We start from the raw sequence: 21,275 nt of genomic DNA, 5'->3' as shown, positions 1-21,275 counted from the left end.
GTTTGCGAGAATATTCAGCTTTCCCATTTTCTGACTCATAAATCGACGAAATAATTTATAGTAATTATCGATAAAAAAAATTAAATTGTTATACTATAGCTCCATTTCAGAGCAATAGATCAATGACATCGCATATGGTCGTTTATAAGATTCTACTTTTTTATGCCATATGTGTAGTGAAAAATTATAATTTTCTCGCTAAGTAGGAGTGATACTGTAGCTGATTTTTAACAAATAACAAATACACAATTTTGAATATTATTATCGCAACTGTTCTCACGAACAAAATAGTGAAGGCCATATACATGTATCATCATACAATTAAACTATACAGACAAGTATGATTATAGAAATGAAGGGAATCTTGCGTTAAAACTTCATGGACATGCCATTTGTGGTATGAAAAGTTAAAAATATCCACATTCCTTTTGTATCAAAGTTTTATTTGAAAAATGAGTTTACAAAATAACTGAAATAACGGTTTCTAACTACAACAACAACTTTTTTTTATAAAATCATTACTTGCTTATTTATCACGTGGTTGGCATGGAGCTTCAACCTACACAAACAGAGATAATGAAGCATTTACTTTTACTTAATGATTAAAAAAAAATTAGTTTTTGTGATTCTTACCACTCCACATTTTACAGCATTTAAAACTGTCAATATCCTTTAGCCAATCCCCAGAATCTCGTCTTAACCCAGTGACGTAGTAGCCATCTTTTTTACACACTGTCCATCCTTTTTTGTTGAAATCATTCTTGATATTTTCATGGTAACAATCATTATACTTGTCGGGATGATTGACTGGTTTGCAACATTTTCCCTCTTCGAGGTTATGTAAGTGGTGTCCGTTTGTGCGATAGAGACCATTTAGAAAATATCCATTTGAACAAACACTCCATCCTTTTCTGAAATACATTTTTAAGGAAATAAATTTCTATCTTTATTTTTTTTTGAGGACTGAATGACACACAGAGGACTGCATTTACTATTTTTTGTCGTTTTTTGTTGTTGTTCAGCATTTAGAGTTAAACAGCTTATCCTGCATATTTTTTCATATTATTTATACATTTATGTATACAGTCTTAAATAAGTCAATTTTATTACGTAAATCTTCATTAGAAAGTGTTGCTACACAAGTTAAAATGTAGCTAGCTACGAGCACATGGAAAACCAACAGACAAAAGATCATAAGAAAATTTTTTCACTAAATTAAAGGACAACTTTCAAGACATTGCGCCTTGTTTTTAATTGAAAAGCTGTTTAAGTTGCCACGTTAAGAGGCTAAAAATGATTCGGCTATCGGTTGCTACTAATACCATCAGTGTTCACAATTAGGTAACAAAAGCATAAAAGTACAAAACTTGATAAAAATCAAAATTGAAAGTGAGAATAGTAAGCACTATCCTGGATCAACCTTTTAAAAAAAACCTGTAAATATTGGTACGCATTTTTACGTGAAACTAAACAATCATAAAAGTTAATCATTTTAAATCATAGTGCAAGAAATGTATCCAAATTCCTTACGTTTCCTTCATTTTCATAGTAGCAAGAACTGAGAAAATGAACCAAAAGACAATTAATACCAGTTAAAAGATTGATTCTGGGGGAAAATACTAACTTGTTTAAAGAGTCCCACCAGTCAGCATTTTGGCAAATACTTTTCTGTCCAATATATATTGGACTAGATTTGCAGCATTTGGCTTCTTCAAGACGGTAAAGTCCATCATAGTTGGCACTCAATGCGCTGCGATAAAAGCCAGTGATAAACTGGTTTGTGGTGTCACAAGTTGACCATCCTTGTTTGTTGAAAGATACCCACCAATTTGCTTTTACGCAGACTGGCTTAACGTTGACTAAAATAAATAACGTAATTTATATTTTAAAATGAAAGGACAGAGCAATAATTCACTAGGGAAGTTTTTATTGTGACTAAAAATAGAATCTTTGAAGCAACATTATTATTTGACAATATTCATTGGTTGCATACAGAATGACAGAATGGAGGTAAAAAATAATCATATATTATGTGATTATGTGCATAAGTAGCTTTGAATTGGTTTTGAACGTTATTAAACTCAGACACGTTGCAAGGTGATCACAACTAGGGAAGGGGGTTGAATGTCAAATTGCAGACTTGAAACATCGTAATATGCGGAGATATTGAAAAGACAAGTACATGAAAAAACTCATTTTATTTTGTTTTACTGCTTAACTTGCATTAACAAGTATCTTAAATAAAATTTTATCAGTTATTAACTTTATTATTCAAATCAATGAGACTATGCTGACAGAATACCACAAGCTTAAGTTTATAAAAGTTGAAAGTCATCATAACAAATAATCAATACAAAACAAGTTGTCTTCGTTTATACGTTTTGATAAACACTCGTGCACGACGTAAAATTAATCAAAGGCAAAGCTGAAGTAAACGCTGCAAGATAATACTAGATTACAAACACAAAAGTCAGTCAAACATAGAATAATTTTATGGATTTGTTACACTAAACCTGCATCCTGTTGAATGAAAATCGGGAGAAAAAATATTGCGGCTGACAGCCAGAGGGAAATCATAAAAAACCACTAAATAAGCAAATTAAAATATCTAGGGCAACAAATTTACAGCGTCATATTAAATAAGGATTTTCCAATAAAAAATACAATAGCTTACCCCAGACATATAGACAAAATTTAAATTCTCGTATTTAACTTCCTAATCTGACTATAATATATAAACCCTAACACGGTTTTTAATATGCACATGAAAAACATGTGACTTGCACGAGATTTCAATTCGCACCTTCGGGATACTAGTCCACCGCTCTACCTGTTGAGCTACCAAGCCCACAGGGATTGGAGACGAGTCAAATCTCTTAAAACTGCGTATGGGCGAGAGATACTCGCCACTATAGCAGTTTACTGGATGGCACCGTGTTTCGACTTTATTCCAAAGATCATCATCAGAGAATACATATAATATATAAATGCTATATCTGACTATAGTAAGATAAGTTTTTACTCATTTATATTTTCCTTCATCAACGCATTCACTTGTGCCCATTACCGATTTTATTTCAAAAGTTCGTCAACAATTACCGACTGACAATAAGTGTTAAAACAGAATTTTCTTCAACTTTAATTTCGATTACAAATTTTTGAATAAATGTTTTTTTTGCAGAAATTACTTTCCCATATCACAAGCAAGTTTTGTGATTTTGATTTCAAAATATGATACTCAGCTTTGTGAAGGCCATACGAAAAAGTCACCAGTTTGCCTCCTAAGTGTAATTGGTACGTTTAAAAGTTTGTGTGTTGAGGAGATTGGCTTGAAATTGGAATGTAAAAGTGCCTAAATCAATTTTAGCATATATTTGCAATATATTTTATTACCCTAAAATTTGACCTTCCTTGACGTTTTGGGCCTCAAAGTTGCCTTATTTCTTATTTGGCCGTGAGGTGCTGTCTGGGTATAGTTCACAGGACGTGGCGCACATTGGAGAATACGCTGCTTTTTAAAGCAGTAGTTTATAGTAAAATTTGTAACAAAGTCAAAAATTTATGTTTTAGTAAACTTAAATTATATTGTGCTCTTTGTTATTGAATCTTTACGTAACAATCTCCGTTGTATATTGAAGAACCATGTTTCGTACCAGGTGTCAACAAATATCCTCGTTTGATTTGGAAAAATCATTGACTCTTCAGGCCACTTATGAAATGATTACCCAGGTATATGCTTAAATTTGCAGTCTTTTTGCCGAATTTATTTGTTAAAATAGAAAACTATGTCAATTAATAACGACTAATGACAATAACTTGAATTAAATTCAAGTTAATGTTCTGTTGGTGCTATGCACCTAAAATTTATGAAAAGTTTAAAGATTAATAAATTATGCCATAATTACGTAATTTGTACCAAAATTGTTGGAAACTAATTTTTCATTAAGAAAATATATGAGTGGACTTACGTTCGCAATTCTTTCCAGTAAAACCAAATTTACATTCACATTTATAAGAAGATCCAACAATTGTACAAACACCTTCATTTTTACAAGGTCCTTTTGCACATGCATTCGTAACTAAAAGTAAAAAAAAAATATATATCAGAATTTTTGTAATAAAATGCATTTAAAAGTTTGTCTTTTATTGCTAATATCATATGTAGCTTATGTTTATGAGGTAGTTTTGTTTGTGTTTTAGACATTCAAAACAATTTCCATTGGTACGATATGCCAGTCACAGTATGTAAAAACAAAGTTGTATCTGATATTTGAATGATTATAAAACATTTTTGACCCATATTCAACTCTTATACATTGATATAAAATTGTATTTTTTTACAAATTACTTTAAGAAAACTTAAACTTTACAAACCTTCACAAGTGTTGCCTTCAAAACCAACAGCACATTCACACGAAAATGTATCTCCATTAATTGAACAGATACCGTTGTTTTTACAAGGACGAGAGTCGCATGGTGTTGGTGGTAACTCTATGGACAGAAAGATTATAGGATTACAGTAAATGATATTTTTCCTTGATATTCAAAGCATATAATTAAATATAATTGCACAAAAACTAGCTATGAAATGTGACATGTTTGTAAATGTCAATCGTCCAGGTTGGTATAGTTCTGAGAAGGACTGTTTTTGTTGTTGTTGACAGACGTTTCGACAACCTTAGCGGTAGTCATCTTCAGAGTCAAATGAGGAGTAAACGTCAGGTTAGCCGTATTTGTTATCTGGTTTTTACGTCATTGTAATGGGTGTACAGGAAATGTGTATTGTCATAGTGAATTATTTGTGTAATATTTTTATTTTTAGTTGTGATGTGTGATTTAGTTGTGACATTTCTAGTTGTATGTGTGGGTGTCAATTGTGTATTGTCATTGTGAATTAGTGTGAAGTGTAATGTTTTTTGTTGATCGTTTGTTTGTATTGTGAATAAGTCGTTTTCAAGGTCCCGCTAATTGCTGTGACCTGTTCAGGGGGGTTTGTTCCAAGTTGGTACACCAACTTTCTAATGTAAGCCGTTGTCTATAGTCAGTACTGTAAGTAATGCATTTTCCCGAGTCCCAGTCAATTTGTGCTTTGTGATTCGGTGATGTTCGGCAATGTGATTAGTTTTGTCTTGTTTTTTAGTAGCTCGTTTGTGTTCAGTAAGTCTTATGTTTAAGTTTCTGCCAGTTTCCCCGATATAGGAGGCGTGGCAGTCGGAGCAGTTTATTTTGTAAACTGCACCTTGTCGTTCGTTGGGTTGTTCTTTGTCCTTTATGTTCGTTAGTACTTGCCGTAACGTTGTGATTGGTTTATTTGCGACACGTATATTGTATAAAAGCAATTGAAACTTAAAGCAATAACAATAAAAAGAATTGTTATTTGACTTGTGCAGTTCCTTAATTATAAGTGTAACATAACAAACCTTCACAAGTTTTGCCATGATATCCATTGATACAAATACAAGAGAATGTATCTCCTTCCTCGAGACAACCACCATCATTTTTGCATGGGAACGATTCACAAGGACCTATAAACATATTTAGTATAGTAAGCATTTGTTAGAATAGGTTTGTGTTTGAAGAATTAAATAACAAAAGAGTTGATATATGTTAAAAAAACGTTAAAATCTTCTTGTGTAGCAAAAAGTGAATGTTCTACAGCTGATTGTTAAAAGGTATTTTGTTTGATAAAACTCATGTTCATAAGTTTTTAATATAAAATTTAATTAAGAACTTTTGCGGGTGACTAATCACCGCATTTCACTTGTCTTATTTCGACATCTTTCAAGCCTTAAAAACGCAATGTTATTCTCACTTTTGGAGGAGCAATTCCGGTCTTCCACACACGCCATAGCTCCCATATTACACGTACTGAAGAAAAGACAAAACAAAAACGAAACTATAGTGAAATAAAAATTATTGGTATAATTATGCTTGAAGAAATACCGACCAGGTTTTACAACGTCCAACTTTCACACTTTCACCCGCCTTGTAATAATTTCCTTCAAAGAAACATGGGCATTCCTTCATAGGAACGCAATGATTCTTCTCGTCCAAGTAAGATCCTTTTGGACACTGGCATCCAGGAATGCATCTTTCACTGCATTTTAAACCACGTGATATATCACGACATGTTTTGCACAAGCAGATCCGCATTCTGTGAAAATTTCTCCTTTGTTACTGCATGTTTTTCTACATAACAGATAATGAACTTTCAAGGATAAATTTATTTATGTACGAACAACTATTCTGTGTCAAAGTGTTAAAAAGCGAATGCTAGTTTACAAATTTATTTTACCACATTCTTTGAGTTTTGGATATAAATAAGTTCCATTAAATCTCCAGTCAATTACACCGCCATATTCAACACAAAGTTTACTGTAAGCAGCAAAGCGTTACAAACACATTTCATTGGATCTGTGCAGCGACATGCGTCATATTTACAATTACTGATCAAGGCGGCTGGATCAACATAACGGTTGCACGCTTTGTGGAATGGAGATGAAGCATCGCTCATCAAGTGACATTTATCTATTACAGCTTTCTTCTGGGAAGCAATGATACATGGTTGAGATGATGACGCACATTTTCTGCTGTATTGATTGTCATCATCTCGACGACCATTGTTGTTGCCACATAGAGATGTGCTGCAAATCTTTCCTTGTATTTCCCTGAAACGGTGACTTTGACGTATGTCCTACTGTTCCAACTCGTCGACATTCCGATGTCAGCAGTAAAAACCAGCCAACTCCCACTGGGATTGGTGATTTTAAATCCTTAAAAAAACATAGTTATATACTAAAAGCAAAAAGATCTCTTTGTTCTACTAAAATGAGGTGACAATAGGGGTTTACCTACTGTCATAATTTTAAGCTCTTTAATAATCTTTCCTTAATATTATAAAGATTAATTTAAAAGATGTCAAGAAAAATAACCTAGAAACACATACCAGGACGAACTATTGGAAATTGTGAAAGCCTAACTCCGTTTACAACTGCGGAACGTCTCTGACGTGTGAACTGAATGAAGTAACCAGCTATATAGATCTTAACAGCCGCTGTACAAGTGACACGCCTCCCACAACGTGTATTTTTAGTGCGGACTGTAAAAAGTTTGTTTTCGCTGCAATCTTTAGCAAAGTCGTATTCACAATCTCCCATGAAGTTAAATCTTTTGCCATCAAATGAGGTGTAATGAGGATCCCCAGATGCAATGCATGTTGCTACAGAAATTATAAAGAATGCAACATGAAACAGGAACTATATTCAATTTTTGTATAGTTAAATGCTTTGGCATGGTGGAAAACGCTGAGTGCGATGTTAAAGTTTGCAATATGAAATGTTTCTTGACTTTCTATAATCGTTAAAGGACAGATTTTTCATTTTTGCCTTTTCAAGGAAAGCGGAATTTTCATGAAAAACTGCAGAGTCTATGTTTGCTGCAGCAACATGTTCAGAAAAGTCATTTAAACGACGGACTGATCATTATTTTAAGTTGATATGTGACTTTTAAACGAAAATAATGTTCAATGTTTTCTGCAAGTTACATTACACACTCTTTGCCCTGCACTTCGTCTTCTCCATCATGCCAGTTAAGTATTATTAATAATGAACAACATGAAAGCATGCAGAACGAAGATTATTTAAGCATGTCTTGAGATTAAATTTTTTGAATTAAATTTTAACAAACAAAATTGAATTAGAAATCACTGGTTGTTTTAGTAATTGCGTAGCTAAAAATGAAATTTCTGGTGTTTATACTTACATTGTGAATATTCGCAGTTGTTTCCGCCAAAAGCAGGTTTGCATTTACATGTGTAGCTGTTACCCAAAATGTTGCATTGTCCACCATTTTACATGGATTTGGCTCACAAGGATTTGGAACTTCTAAAATAAAACCCAAAATACTATTTGTAAGATAATTTTTAAAACATAATTTTTCTGTTAGAGTACGTAAATCTATTTGCTAGAGATATCGTTACAAAATTGACTTTTGTTGAAAAATACCAACTTTATAATATTTAGACGCGATATTGTATTTGTATAAAGGTGAAACCAGTCAAATGTACTAGTTTTTGGTAAGACATGATACTATAGTATAAAACTACAGGTTTATTATTTTAAGCCATATATGTGTGTTATTTACGTATTGCAGTCAAACGTTCCCTGATATAGAATGTTTTATTGAACAAACTTTCGGCTGTCTGTCTACATCCTTTGACGGAGGCTAACATGCAGAATGCTGTAAACAGAAAACCGAAAGCTTATTCAGCAAAAAGTTTCTTATCAGTGAATGTTTTACTGCATTATGTATAATCCTGATATGGGATCACGCATTATTTCTAGATACGTAGTGTTACAATGAATGTAAGATTTTCATTTACTTGTTTCACAGTGAATACCAATAAAGTCTGGAGGGCATGTACATTTGTATGAACTACCATCAACAACACACGAACCACCATTCTTACAAGGACTATGATCACAAACTCCAACTATATCAAAAATATATTTTAATTGTATGTAAACTTGATCTGCATACTGACAATAAATGGTATATCTTCATAATCTGTTCTAGCTGCTTTAAATAGAATATTACTCTTGTATTACACTTTGCTAAAAATGATTAAGAATGTTTTCTATAATAGTACCTAGTACTTCAAAAATTTTGATCATATTCATCAATAACCTGTGCAAAATGCTAATGAAAGCTGCTATAGAAAAAACACGTCTATTTGTGTCATTGATATAAAAAACTTAAATTATGAATATTGTCAAGTTTTAGGTAATCTGGCGTCATTTGAAGTCTGGCAGTATCAACTTTGCGAGATTTATTTTCTATAAAAATTTCTGCATCTCTCCTGATTTAAATGCATGTTGATTGCAATTCAATTAAGAAAATGTATGAGTAGACTTACCCTCGCAATTCTTTCCAGTGAAACCATATTTACATTCACATTTATAAGAAGATCCAACAATTGTACAAACACCTTCATTCTTACAAGGTCCTTTTGCACATGCATTCGTAACTAAAATTAAAAAATTATTAGTCACAATTTTTGTGATGAAAATAGTTTTAAACGTTTTTGCTTGTGTTATTATTGCTAATATCATATGTAGCTTATGTTTATGCGGTAATTTTATTTGCGTTTTAGACAGGTACATTATGCCAGTCACGGTGTGTGAGAACCAAGTTCTATTTGATATTTGAATGATTTTAAAACATTTTATCATCCATATTCAACTCTTATACATTGATATAAAACTGTATTTTTCACAAATTACTTTAAGGAAAACTTAAGCTTTACAAACCTTCACAAGTGTTGCCTTCAAAACCAACAGCACATTCACACGAAAATGTATCTCCATTAATTGAACAGATACCGTTGTTTTTACAAGGACGAGAGTCACATGGTGTTGGTGGTAACTCTATGGACAGAAAGATTATAGGATTACTGTAAATGATATTTTTTCTTGATATTTAACGCATATAATTAAATATGATGGCACAAAAACTAACTATCAAATATAAATTTTAAATAACAATGACAAAGAGTTTTGTTAAAGTTGTTTGGTGACCAAAATTTACAAATATTTTTTTTAAAATCTGTGAGCATACCCAATTTAATGTGGCAACTACTATTTGTATTTTAAACCGCAGTAGTTTCGGAGATATCCACTTTAATGTGGTAAACCTATTTTATATTTCTTTTTTAGTTAGGGAGAACCACAATATAAAAAGCTGATATTTTGATGGCGGTAAGAAGCTAAAAGAAGGTAAAACCAAACAAAGAAAATCGACAACTTTCTCATTACATACAAAATATAATGTTTCTGTTACACAATGACAGTCAAAATGGCAGTCTTAAAAAGCCTTACTGATGTGTAAATTAATGAGGTCTAAATTTGAGCAAAAACACTAAGAGTTTTAGTGTTGGAAAAATGTTGCAAACATATCTGCTTTTTTAAATATAAAAATGGCATCTAATACTCTTGTATAGATGAGTCCAACTCATTTTTCTGCCATTTCTTATGACGTCCGATATTTCACTGCTTAGTTTTAAGTGTAAATAGCCAGCGAATTATTTGAGTAAAAGCAAATTAATTATTTGCGTAAAATCATATTATAGCCAGATCAGTGAGTGAAACATAGGGCCAACATTTTCTTAACTTCTTCTTCTTCAATGTACTACGTATAGATTGTGCGAGGAAGCCTAATAAAGTGCAAGGACTGACGGGGGGAGCGTGAGGAGATTTTTCATTAAAACATATAGGTTAACCATCAAACGGGCTTTTGACAAAAACCACGCCCGTAAGCAAATAAATAACGTTATCTAGTAGAAAATATTTAATTTAATCGCTTTTCGCAATTCAGTTATCTCATGTTTGCATTTTGTATAAAACTTGAAGTAGTAACAATAAAAAGAATTGATATTTGACTTGTGCAGTTCCTTAATTATAAGTGTAACATAACAAACCTTCACAAGTTTTGCCATGATATCCATTGATACAAATACAAGAGAATGTATCTCCTTCCTCGAGACAACCACCATCATTTTTGCATGGGAACGATTCACAAGGACCTATAAACATATTTAGTATACTAAGCGTTTGTTAGAATAGGTTTGTGTTTGAAGAATTAAATAACGAAAGAGTTTATATATGGTAAACAAACTTTAAAATCTTCTTGTGTAGCTAAGAAGTAAATGTTTTACAGCTAATTGTTAAAAGCTTTTGTTTGACAAAACTCATGTTCATAAATTTTAATATAAAATTAATTGGCAACATTTTGCGGGTGACTAATCACCGCATTTCACTTGTCTTATTTCGACATCTTTCAAGCCTTAAAAACGCAATGTTATTCTCACTTTTGGAGGAGCAATTTCGGTCTTCCACACAAGCCATAGCTCCCGTATTACACGTACTGAAGAAAAAACACAAAAAAAATATAGTGAAGATAAAAATTATTGGTATAATTATGCTTGAAGAAATACCGACCAGGTTTTACAACGTCCAACTTTGACACTTTCACCCGCCTTGTAATAATTTCCTTCAAAGAAACATGGGCATTCCTTCATAGGAACGCAATGATTCTTCTCGTCCAAGTAAGATCCTTTTGGACACTGGCATCCAGGAATGCATCTTTCAGTGCATTTTAAACCACGTGATATATCACGACATGTTTTTGCACAAGCAGATCCGCATTCTGTGAAAATTTCTCCTTTGTTACTGCATGTTTTTTCTACATAACAGATAATGAACTTTCAAGGATAAATTTATTTATGTACGAACAACTATTCTGTGTCAAAGTGTTAAAAAAAATGAATGCTAGTTTACAAATTTATTCTTACCACATTCTTTGAGTTTTGGATATAAATAAGTTCCATTAAATCTCCAGTCAATTACACCACCATATTCAACACAAAGTTTACTGTAAGCAGCAAAAGCGTTACAAACACATTTCATTGGATCTGTGCAGCGACATGCGTCATATTTACAATTACTGATCAAGGCGGCTGGATCAACATAACGGTTGCACGCTTTGTGGAATGGAGATGAAGCATCGCTCATCAAGTGACATTTATCTATTACAGCTTTCTTCTGGGAAGCAATGATACATGGTTGAGATGATGACGCACATTTTCTGCTGTATTGATTGTCATCATCTCGACGACCATTGTTGTTGCCACATAGAGATGTGCTGCAAATCTTTCCCTTGTATTTTCCTGAAACGGTGACTTTGACGTATGTCCTACTGTTCCAACTCGTCGACATTCCGATGTCAGCAGTAAAAACCAGCCAACTCCCACTGGGATTGGTGATTTTAAATCCTTAAAAACATAGTTTATACTAAAAGCAAAAGATCTCTTTGTTTACTGATCTCTAAAAATGAAATGTCAAGAAAAATAACCTAGAAACACATACCAGGACGAACTATTGGAAATTGTGAAAGCCTAACTCCGTTTACAACTGCGGAACGTCTCTGACGTGTGAACTGAATGAAGTAACCAGCTATATAGATCTTAACAGCCGCTGTACAAGTGACACGCCTCCCACAACGCGTATTTTAGTGCGGACTGTAAAAGTTTGTTTTCGCTGCAATCTTTAGCAAAGTCGTATTCACAATCTCCCATGAAGTTAAATCTTTTGCCATCAAATGAGGTGTAATGAGGATCCCCAGATGCAATGCATGTTGCTACAGAAATTATAAAAATGCAACATGAAACAGGAACTATATTCAATTTCTATATAGTTAAATACTTTGGCATGGTGGAAAACGCTGAGTGCGATGTTAAAGTTTGCAATATGAAATGTTTCTTGACTTTCTATAATCGTTCAAGGGACAGATTTTTTTTTTACCTTTTCGAGGAAAGCGGAATTTTCATGAAAACTGCAGAGTCTATGTTTGCTGCAGCAACATGTTTAGAAAAGTCATTTAAATGACGGACTGATCATTATTTTTAAGTTGATATGTGACTTTTAAACGAAAATAATGTTCAATGTTTTCTGCAAGTTACATTACACACTCTTTGCCCTGCACTTCGTCTTCTCCATCATGCCAGTTAAGTATTATTAATAATGAACAACATGAAAGCATGCAGAACGAAGATTATTTAAGCATGTCTTGAGATTAAATTTTTTGAATTAAATTTTAACAAACAAAATTGAATTAGAAATCACTGGTTGTTTTAGTAATTACGTAGCTGGGAATGAAATTTCTGGTGTTTATACTTACATTGTGAATATTCGCAGTTGTTTCCGCCAAAAGCAGGTTTGCATTTACATGTGTAGCTGTTACCCAAAATGTTGCATTGTCCACCATTTTTACATGGATTTGGCTCACAAGGATTTGGAACTTCTAAAATAAAACCCAAAATACTATTTGTAAGATAATTTTTAAAACATAATTTTTTCTGTTAGAGTACGTAAATCCATTTGCTAGAGATATCGTTACATAAATTGACTTTTGTTGAAAAATACCAACTTTATAATATTTAGACGCGATATTGTATTTGTATAAAGGTGAAACCAGTCAAATGTACTAGTTTTTGATAAGACATGATACTATAGTATAAAACTACAGGTTTATTATTTTAAGCCATATATGTGTGTTATTTACGTATTGCAGTCAAACGTTCCCTGATATAGAATGTTTTATTGAACAAACTTTCGGCTGTCTGTCTACATCCTTTGACGGAGGCTAACATGCAGAATGCTGTAAACAGAAAACCGAAAGCTTATTCAGACAAAAAGTTTCTTATCAGTGAATGTTTTACTGCATTATGTATAATCCTGATATGGGATCACGCATTATTTCTAGATACGTAGTGTTACAATGAATGTAAGATTTTCATTTACTTGTTTCACAGTGAATACCAATAAAGTCTGGAGGGCATGTACATTTGTATGAACTACCATCAACAACACACGAACCACCATTCTTACAAGGACTATGATCACAAACTCCAACTATATCAAAAATATATTTTAATTGTATGTAAACTTGATCTGCATACTGACAATAAATGGTATATCTTCATAATCTGTTCTAGCTGCTTTAAATAGAATGTTACTCTTGTATTACACTTTGCTAAAAATGATTAAGAATGTTTTCTATAATAGTACCTAGTACTTCAAAAATTTTGATCATATTCATCAATAACCTGTGCAAAATGCTAATGAAAGCTGCTATAGAAAAGACACGTCTATTTGTGTCATTGATATAAAAAACTTAAATTATGAATAATGTCAAGTTTTAGGTAATCTGGCGTCATTTGAAGTCTGGCAGTATCAACTTTGCGAGATTTATTTTCTATAAAAATTTCTGCATCTCTCCTGATTTAAATGCATGTTGATTGCAATTCAATTAAGAAAATGTATGAGTAGACTTACCCTCGCAATTCTTTCCAGTGAAACCATATTTACATTCACATTTATAAGAAGATCCAACAATTGTACAAACACCTTCATTCTTACAAGGTCCTTTTGCACATGCATTCGTAACTAAAATTAAAAAATTATTAGTCACAATTTTTGTGATGAAAATAGTTTTAAACGTTTTGTTTGTGTTATTATTGCTAATATCATATGTAGCTTATGTTTATGCGGTAATTTTATTTGCGTTTTAGACAGGTACATTATGCCAGTCACGGTGTGTGAGAACCAAGTTCTATTTGATATTTGAATGATTTTAAAACATTTTATCATCCATATTCAACTCTTATACATTGATATAAAACTGTATTTTTCACAAATTACTTTAAGGAAAACTTAAGCTTTACAAACCTTCACAAGTGTTGCCTTCAAAACCAACAGCACATTCACACGAAAATGTATCTCCATTAATTGAACAGATACCGTTGTTTTTACAAGGACGAGAGTCACATGGTGTTGGTGGTAACTCTATGGACAGAAAGATTATAGGATTACTGTAAATGATATTTTTTCTTGATATTTAACGCATATAATTAAATATGATGGCACAAAACTAACTATCAAATATAAATTTTAAATAACAATGACAAAGAGTTTTGTTAAAGTTGTTTGGTGACCAAAATTTACAAATATTTTTTAAAATCTGTGAGCATACCCAATTTAATGTGACAACTACTATTTGTATTTTAAACCGCAGTAGTTTCGGAGATATCCACTTTAATGTGGTAAACCTATTTTATATTTCTTTTTAGTTAGGAGAACCACAATATAAAAGCTGATATTTTGATGGCGGTAAGAAGCTAAAAGAAGATAAAACCAAACAAAGAAAATCGACAACTTTCTAATTACATACAAAATATGTATGCCTAATAAAGTGCAAGGAGTGACGGGGGGAGCGTGCGGAGATTTTTCATTAAAACATATAGGTTAACCTGAAAACAGGCTTTTGACAAAAACCACGCCCGTAAGCAAATAAATAACGTTATCTAGTAGAAAATATTTAATTTAATCGCTTTCGCAATTCAGTTATCTCATGTTTGCATTTTATATAAAACTTGAAGTAGTAACAATAAAAAATTGTTATTTGACTTGTGCAGTTCCTTAATTATAAGTGTAACATAACAAACCTTCACAAGTTTTGCCATGATATCCATTGATACAAATACAAGAGAATGTATCTCCTTCCTCAAGACAACCACCATCATTTTTGCATGGGAACGATTCACAAGGACCTATAAACATATTTAGTATAGTAAGCGTTTGTTAGAATAGGTTTGTGTTTGAAGAATTAAATAACGAAAGAGTTTATATATGGTAAACAAACGTTAAAATCTTCTTGTGTAGCTAAAAGAGAATGTTTTACAGCTGATTGTTAAAAGGTTTTTGTTTGACAAAATTAAGTTCATAAATTTTAATATAAAATTCAATTGGCAACATTTTGCTGGTGACTAATCACCGCATTTCACTTGTCTTATTTCGACATCTTTCAAGCCTTAAAACGCAATGTTATTCTCACTTTTGGAGGAGCAATTTCGGTCTTCCACACAAGCCATAGCTCCCGTATTACACGTACTAAAGAAAAAACACAAAAAAACTATAGTGAAGATAAAAATTATTGGTATAATTATGCTTGAAGAAATACTGACCAGGTTTTACAACGTCCAACTTTCACTTTCACCCGCCTTGTAATAATTTCCTTCAAAGAAACATGGGCATTCCTTCATAGGAACGCAATGATTCTTCTCGTCCAAGTAAGATCCTTTTGGACACTGGCATCCAGGAATGCATCTTTCACTGCATTTTAAACCACGTGATATATCACGACATGTTTTGCACAAGCAGATCCGCATTCTGTGAAAATTTCTCCTTTGTTACTGCATGTTTTTCTACATAACAGATAATGAACTTTCAAGGATAAATTTATTTATGTACGAACAACTATTCTGTGTCAAAGTGTTAAAAAGCGAATGCTAGTTTACAAATTTATTTTACCACATTCTTTGAGTTTTGGATATAAATAAGTTCCATTAAATCTCCAGTCAATAACACCACCATATTCAACACAAAGTTTACTGTAAGCAGCAAAAGCGTTACAAACACATTTCATTGGATCTGTGCAGCGACATGCGTCATATTTACAATTACTGATCAAGGCGGCTGGATCAACATAACGGTTGCACGCTTTGTGGAATGGAGATGAAGCATCGCTCATCAAGTGACATTTATCTATTACAGCTTTCTTCTGGGAAGCAATGATACATGGTTGAGATGATGACGCACATTTTCTGCTGTATTGATTGTCATCATCTCGACGACCATTGTTGTTGCCACATAGAGATGTGCTGCAAATCTTTCCCTTGTATTTTCCTGAAACGGTGACTTTGACGTATGTCCTACTGTTCCAACTCGTCGACATTCCGATGTCAGCAGTAAAAACCAGCCAACTCCCACTGGGATTGGTGATTTTAAATCCTTAAAAAAAACATAGTTATATACTAAAAGCAAAAAGATCTCTTTGTTCTACGAAAATGAGGTGACAATAGGGTTTACCTACTGTCATAATTTTAAGCTCTTTAATAACTTTCCTTTTTATTATAAAGATTAATTTAAAAGATGTCAAGAAAAATAACCTAGAAACACATACCAGGACGAACTATTGGAAATTGTGAAAGCCTAACTCCGTTTACAACTGCGGAACGTCTCTGACGTGTGAACTGAATGAAGTAACCAGCTATATAGATCTTAACAGCCGCTGTACAAGTGACACGCCTCCCACAACGCGTATTTTTAGTGCGGACTGTAAAAAGTTTGTTTTCGCTGCAATCTTTAGCAAAGTCGTATTCACAATCTCCCATGAAGTTAAATCTTTGCCATCAAATGAGGTGTAATGAGGATCCCCAGATGCAATGCATGTTGCTACAGAAATTATAAAGAATGCAACATGAAACAGGAACTATATTCAATTTTGTATAGTTAAATATTTTGCATGGTGGAAAACGCTGAGTGCGATGTTAAAGTTTGCAATATGAAATGTTTCTTGACTTTCTATAATCGTTTAAAGGACAGATTTTTCTTTTTACCTTTTTGAGGAAAGCGGAATTTTCATGAAAAACTGCAGAGTCTATGTTTGCTGCATTAACATGTTTAGAAAAGTCATTTAAATGACGGACTGATCATTATTTTTAAGTTGATATGTGACTTTTAAACGAAAATAATGTTCAATGTTTTCTGCAAGTTACATCACACACTCTTTGCCCTGCACTTGGTCTTCTCCATCATGCCAGTTAAGTATTATTAATAATGAACAACATGAAAGCATGCAGAACGAAGATTATTTAAGCATGTCTTGAGATTAAATTTTTTGAATTAAATTTTAACAAACAAAATTGAATTAGAAATCACTGGTTGTTTTTGTAATTACGTAGCTGAGAATGAAATTTCTGGTGTTTATACTTACATTGTGAATATTCGCAGTTGTTTCCGCCAAAAGCAGGTTTGCATTTACATGTGTAGCTGTTACCCAAAATGTTGCATTGTCCACCATTTTTACATGGATTTGGCTCACAAGGATTTGGAACTTCTAAAATAAAACCCAAAATACTATTTGTAAGATAATTTTTAAAACATAATTTTTTCTGTTAGAGTACGTAAATCCATTTGCTAGAGATATCGTTACATAAATTGACTTTTGTTGAAAAATACCAACTTTATAATATTTAGACGCGATATTGTATTTGTATAAAGGTGAAACCAGTCAAATGTACTAGTTTTTGGTAAGACATGATACTATAGTATAAAACTACAGGTTTATTATTTTAAGCCATATATGTGTGTTATTTACGTATTGCAGTCAAACGTTCCCTGATATAGAATGTTTTATTGAACAAAATTTCGGCTGTCTGTCTACATCCTTTGACGGAGGCTAACATGCAGAATGCTGTAAACAGAAACCGAAAGCTTATTCAGCAAAAGTTTCTTATCAGTGAATGTTTTACTGCATTATGTATAATCCTGATATGGGATCACGCATTATTTCTAGATACGTAGTGTTACAATGAATGTAAGATTTTCATTTACTTGTTTCACAGTGAATACCAATAAAGTCTGGAGGGCATGTACATTTGTATGAACTACCATCAACAACACACGAACCACCATTCTTACAAGGACTATGATCACAAACTCCAACTATATCAAAAATATATTTTAATTGTATGTAAACTTGATCTGCATACTGACAATAAATGGTATATCTTCATAATCTGTTCTAGCTGCTTTAAATAGAATGTTACTCTTGTATTACACTTTGCTAAAAATGATTAAGAATGTTTTCTATAATAGTACCTAGTACTTCAAAATTTTGATCATATTCATCAATAACCTGTGCAAAATGCTAATGAAAGCTGCTATAGAAAGACACGTCTATTTGTGTCATTGATATAAAAAACTTAAATTATGAATAATGTCAAGTTTTAGGTAATCTGGCGTCATTTGAAGTCTGGCAGTATCAACTTTGCGAGATTTATTTTCTATAAAAATTTCTGCATCTCTCCTGATTTAAATGCATGTTGATTGCAATTCAATTAAGAAAATGTATGAGTAGACTTACCCTCGCAATTCTTTCCAGTGAAACCATATTTACATTCACATTTATAAGAAGATCCAACAATTGTACAAACACCTTCATTCTTACAAGGTCCTTTTGCACATGCATTCGTAACTAAAATTAAAAAATTATTAGTCACAATTTTTGTGATGAAAATAGTTTTAAACGTTTTGCTTGTGTTATTATTGCTAATATCATATGTAGCTTATGTTTATGCGGTAATTTTATTTGCGTTTTAGACAGGTACATTATGCCAGTCACGGTGTGTGAGAACCAAGTTCTATTTGATATTTGAATGATTTTAAAACATTTTATCATCCATATTCAACTCTTATACATTGATATGAAACTGTATTTTTCACAAATTACTTTAAGGAAAACTTAAGCTTTACAAACCTTCACAAGTGTTGCCTTCAAAACCAACAGCACATTCACACGAAAATGTATCTCCATTAATTGAACAGATACCGTTGTTTTTACAAGGACGAGAGTCACATGGTGTTGGTGGTAACTCTATGGACAGAAAGATTATAGGATTACTGTAAATGATATTTTTTCTTGATATTTAACGCATATAATTAAATATGATGGCACAAAAACTAACTATGAAATATAAATTTTAAATAACAATGACAAAGAGTTTTGTTAAAGTTGTTTGGTGACCAAAATTTACAAATATTTTTTTTAAAATCTGTGAGCATACCCAATTTAATGTGACAACTACTATTTGTATTTTAAACCGCAGTAGTTTCGGAGATATCCACTTTAATGTGGTAAACCTATTTTATATTTCTTTTTTAGTTAGGGAGAACCACAATATAAAAAGCTGATATTTTGATGGCGGTAAGAAGCTAAAAGAAGATAAAACCAAACAATGAAAATCGACAACTTTCTAATTACATACAAAATATGTATGCCTAATAAAGTGCAAGGACTGACGGGAGGAGCGTGCGGAGATTTTTCATTAAAACATATAGGTTAACCTTAAAACAGGCTTTTGACAAAAACCACGCCCGTAAGCAAATAAATAACGTTATCTAGTAGAAAATATTTAATTTAATCGCTTTCGCAATTCAGTTATCTCATGTTTGCATTTTATATAAAACTTGAAGTAGTAACAATAAAAAGAATTGTTATTTGACTTGTGAAGTTGCTTAATTATAAGTGTAACATAACAAACCTTCACAAGTTTTGCCATGATACCCATTGATACAAATACAAGAGAATGTATCTCCTTCTTCAAGACAACCACCATCATTTTTGCATGGGAACGATTCACAAGGACCTATAAACATATATAGTATAGTAAGCGTTTGTTAGAATAAGTTTGTGTTTGAAGAATTAAATAACGAAAGAGTTTATATATGGTAAGCAAACGTTAAAATCTTCTTGTGTAGCTAAAAAGTGAATGTTCTACAGCTGATTGTTAAAAGGTTTTTTGTTTGACAAAATTCAAGTTCATAAATTTTTAATATAAAATTCAATTGGCAACATTTTGCTGGTGACTAATCACCGCATTTCACTTGTCTTATTTCGACATCTTTCAAGCCTTAAAAACGCAATGTTATTCTCACTTTTGGAGGAGCAATTTCGGTCTTCCACACAAGCCATAGCTCCCGTATTACACGTACTAAAGAAAAAACACAAAAAAACTATAGTGAAGATAAAAATTATTGGTATAATTATGCTTGAAGAAATACTGACCAGGTTTTACAACGTCCAACTTTCACACTTTCACCCGCCTTGTAATAATTTCCTTCAAAGAAACATGGGCATTCCTTCATAGGAACGCAATGATTCTTCTCGTCCAAGTAAGATCCTTTTGGACACTGGCATCCAGGAATGCATCTTTCACTGCATTTTAAACCACGTGATATATCACGACATGTTTTTGCACAAGCAGATCCGCATTCTGTGAAAATTTCTCCTTTGTTACTGCATGTTTTTTCTACATAACAGATAATGAACTTTCAAGGATAAATTTATTTATGTACGAACAACTATTCTGTGTCAAAGTGTTAAAAAAAGCGAATGCTAGTTTACAAATTTATTCTAACCACATTCTTTGAGTTTTGGATATAAATAAGTTCCATTAAATCTCCAGTCAATAACACCACCATATTCAACACAAAGTTTACTGTAAGCAGCAAAAGCGTTACAAACACATTTCATTGGATCTGTGCAGCGACATGCGTCATATTTACAATTACTGATCAAGGCGGCTGGATCAACATAACGGTTGCACGCTTTGTGGAATGGAGATGAAGCATCGCTCATCAAGTGACATTTATCTATTACAGCTTTCTTCTGGGAAGCAATGATACATGGTTGAGATGATGACGCACATTTTCTGCTGTATTGATTGTCATCATCTCGACGACCATTGTTGTTGCCACATAGAGTGCTGCAAATCTTTCCCTTGTATTTTCCTGAAACGGTGACTTTGACGTATGTCCTACTGTTCCAACTCGTCGACATTCCGATGTCAGCAGTAAAACCAGCCAACTCCCACAAGTTGGTGATTTTAAATCCTTAAAAAACATAGACGTATAACTCAAAGCAAAAGATCTCTTTGTTCTACTAAAATGGGAGTGACAATAGGGTTTACCTATCATAATTTTAAGCTCTTAATAACTTTCCTTTATATTAAAAGATTAATGTAAAAGATGTCAAGAAAAATAACCCTAGAAACACATACCAGGACGAACTATTGGCAAATTATGAAGCCTAACTCCGTT

At 32.5% G+C, this 21,275-nt stretch overlaps 2 protein-coding genes across 2 annotated transcripts; both read right to left on the bottom strand.

Moving 5' to 3' along the window:
- Positions 1-422: 422 nt before the first annotated feature.
- On the bottom strand, positions 423-6,189 carry LOC124447657 (protein eyes shut homolog). The gene is made up of 8 exons (XM_046998625.1): positions 5,948-6,189; positions 5,813-5,868; positions 5,421-5,525; positions 4,375-4,491; positions 3,969-4,079; positions 1,625-1,859; positions 634-911; positions 423-559 (listed from the first exon to the last, which is right to left on the bottom strand). Exons 1-8 carry the CDS (start codon positions 6,151-6,153, stop codon positions 555-557), a joined length of 1,113 nt encoding a protein of 370 aa, XP_046854581.1. The 5' UTR covers positions 6,154-6,189; the 3' UTR covers positions 423-554.
- A 106-nt stretch (positions 6,190-6,295) lies between these two features.
- Positions 6,296-21,152, bottom strand: LOC124447916 (fibropellin-1-like). The gene is given in 31 exon segments (XM_046998910.1): positions 6,296-6,773; positions 6,947-7,219; positions 7,762-7,851; positions 7,854-7,880; positions 8,381-8,491; positions 8,915-9,025; positions 9,309-9,425; positions 10,475-10,579; positions 10,865-10,920; positions 10,995-11,238; positions 11,348-11,827; positions 11,922-12,071; positions 12,073-12,192; positions 12,733-12,855; positions 13,356-13,466; positions 13,890-14,000; positions 14,283-14,399; positions 15,059-15,163; positions 15,448-15,503; positions 15,578-15,649; positions 15,911-16,381; positions 16,664-16,847; positions 17,389-17,511; positions 18,009-18,119; positions 18,541-18,651; positions 18,934-19,050; positions 19,718-19,822; positions 20,112-20,167; positions 20,242-20,485; positions 20,595-21,068; positions 21,146-21,152. Coding segments are annotated over 31 exon segments (4,824 nt in total). The 3' UTR covers positions 6,296-6,531.
- Between the last annotated feature and the right edge of the window lie 123 nt (positions 21,153-21,275).

The sequence above is a fragment of the Xenia sp. Carnegie-2017 genome, unplaced genomic scaffold (assembly GCF_021976095.1).
Source record: "Xenia sp. Carnegie-2017 unplaced genomic scaffold, XeniaSp_v1 HiC_scaffold_23, whole genome shotgun sequence".
NCBI classification, from domain to species: Eukaryota; Metazoa; Cnidaria; class Anthozoa; order Malacalcyonacea; family Xeniidae; genus Xenia; species Xenia sp. Carnegie-2017.
This window is presented reverse-complemented; position numbering and strand designations above follow the sequence as displayed.

Coding starts and splice junctions, on each gene's coding strand:
- LOC124447657 (XM_046998625.1), bottom strand. CDS start 6,153: ATGCGGATCTGCTTGTGCAAAACATGTCGTGATATATCACGTGGTTTA. Junction 4,080..4,374: donor TGAAGGCAACACTTGTGAAG/GTTTGTAAAGTT, acceptor TTTTACTTTTAG/TTACGAATGCATGTGCAAAA. Junction 912..1,624: donor TGGTGGGACTCTTTAAACAA/GTTAGTATTTTC, acceptor AATGTATTTCAG/AAAAGGATGGAGTGTTTGTT.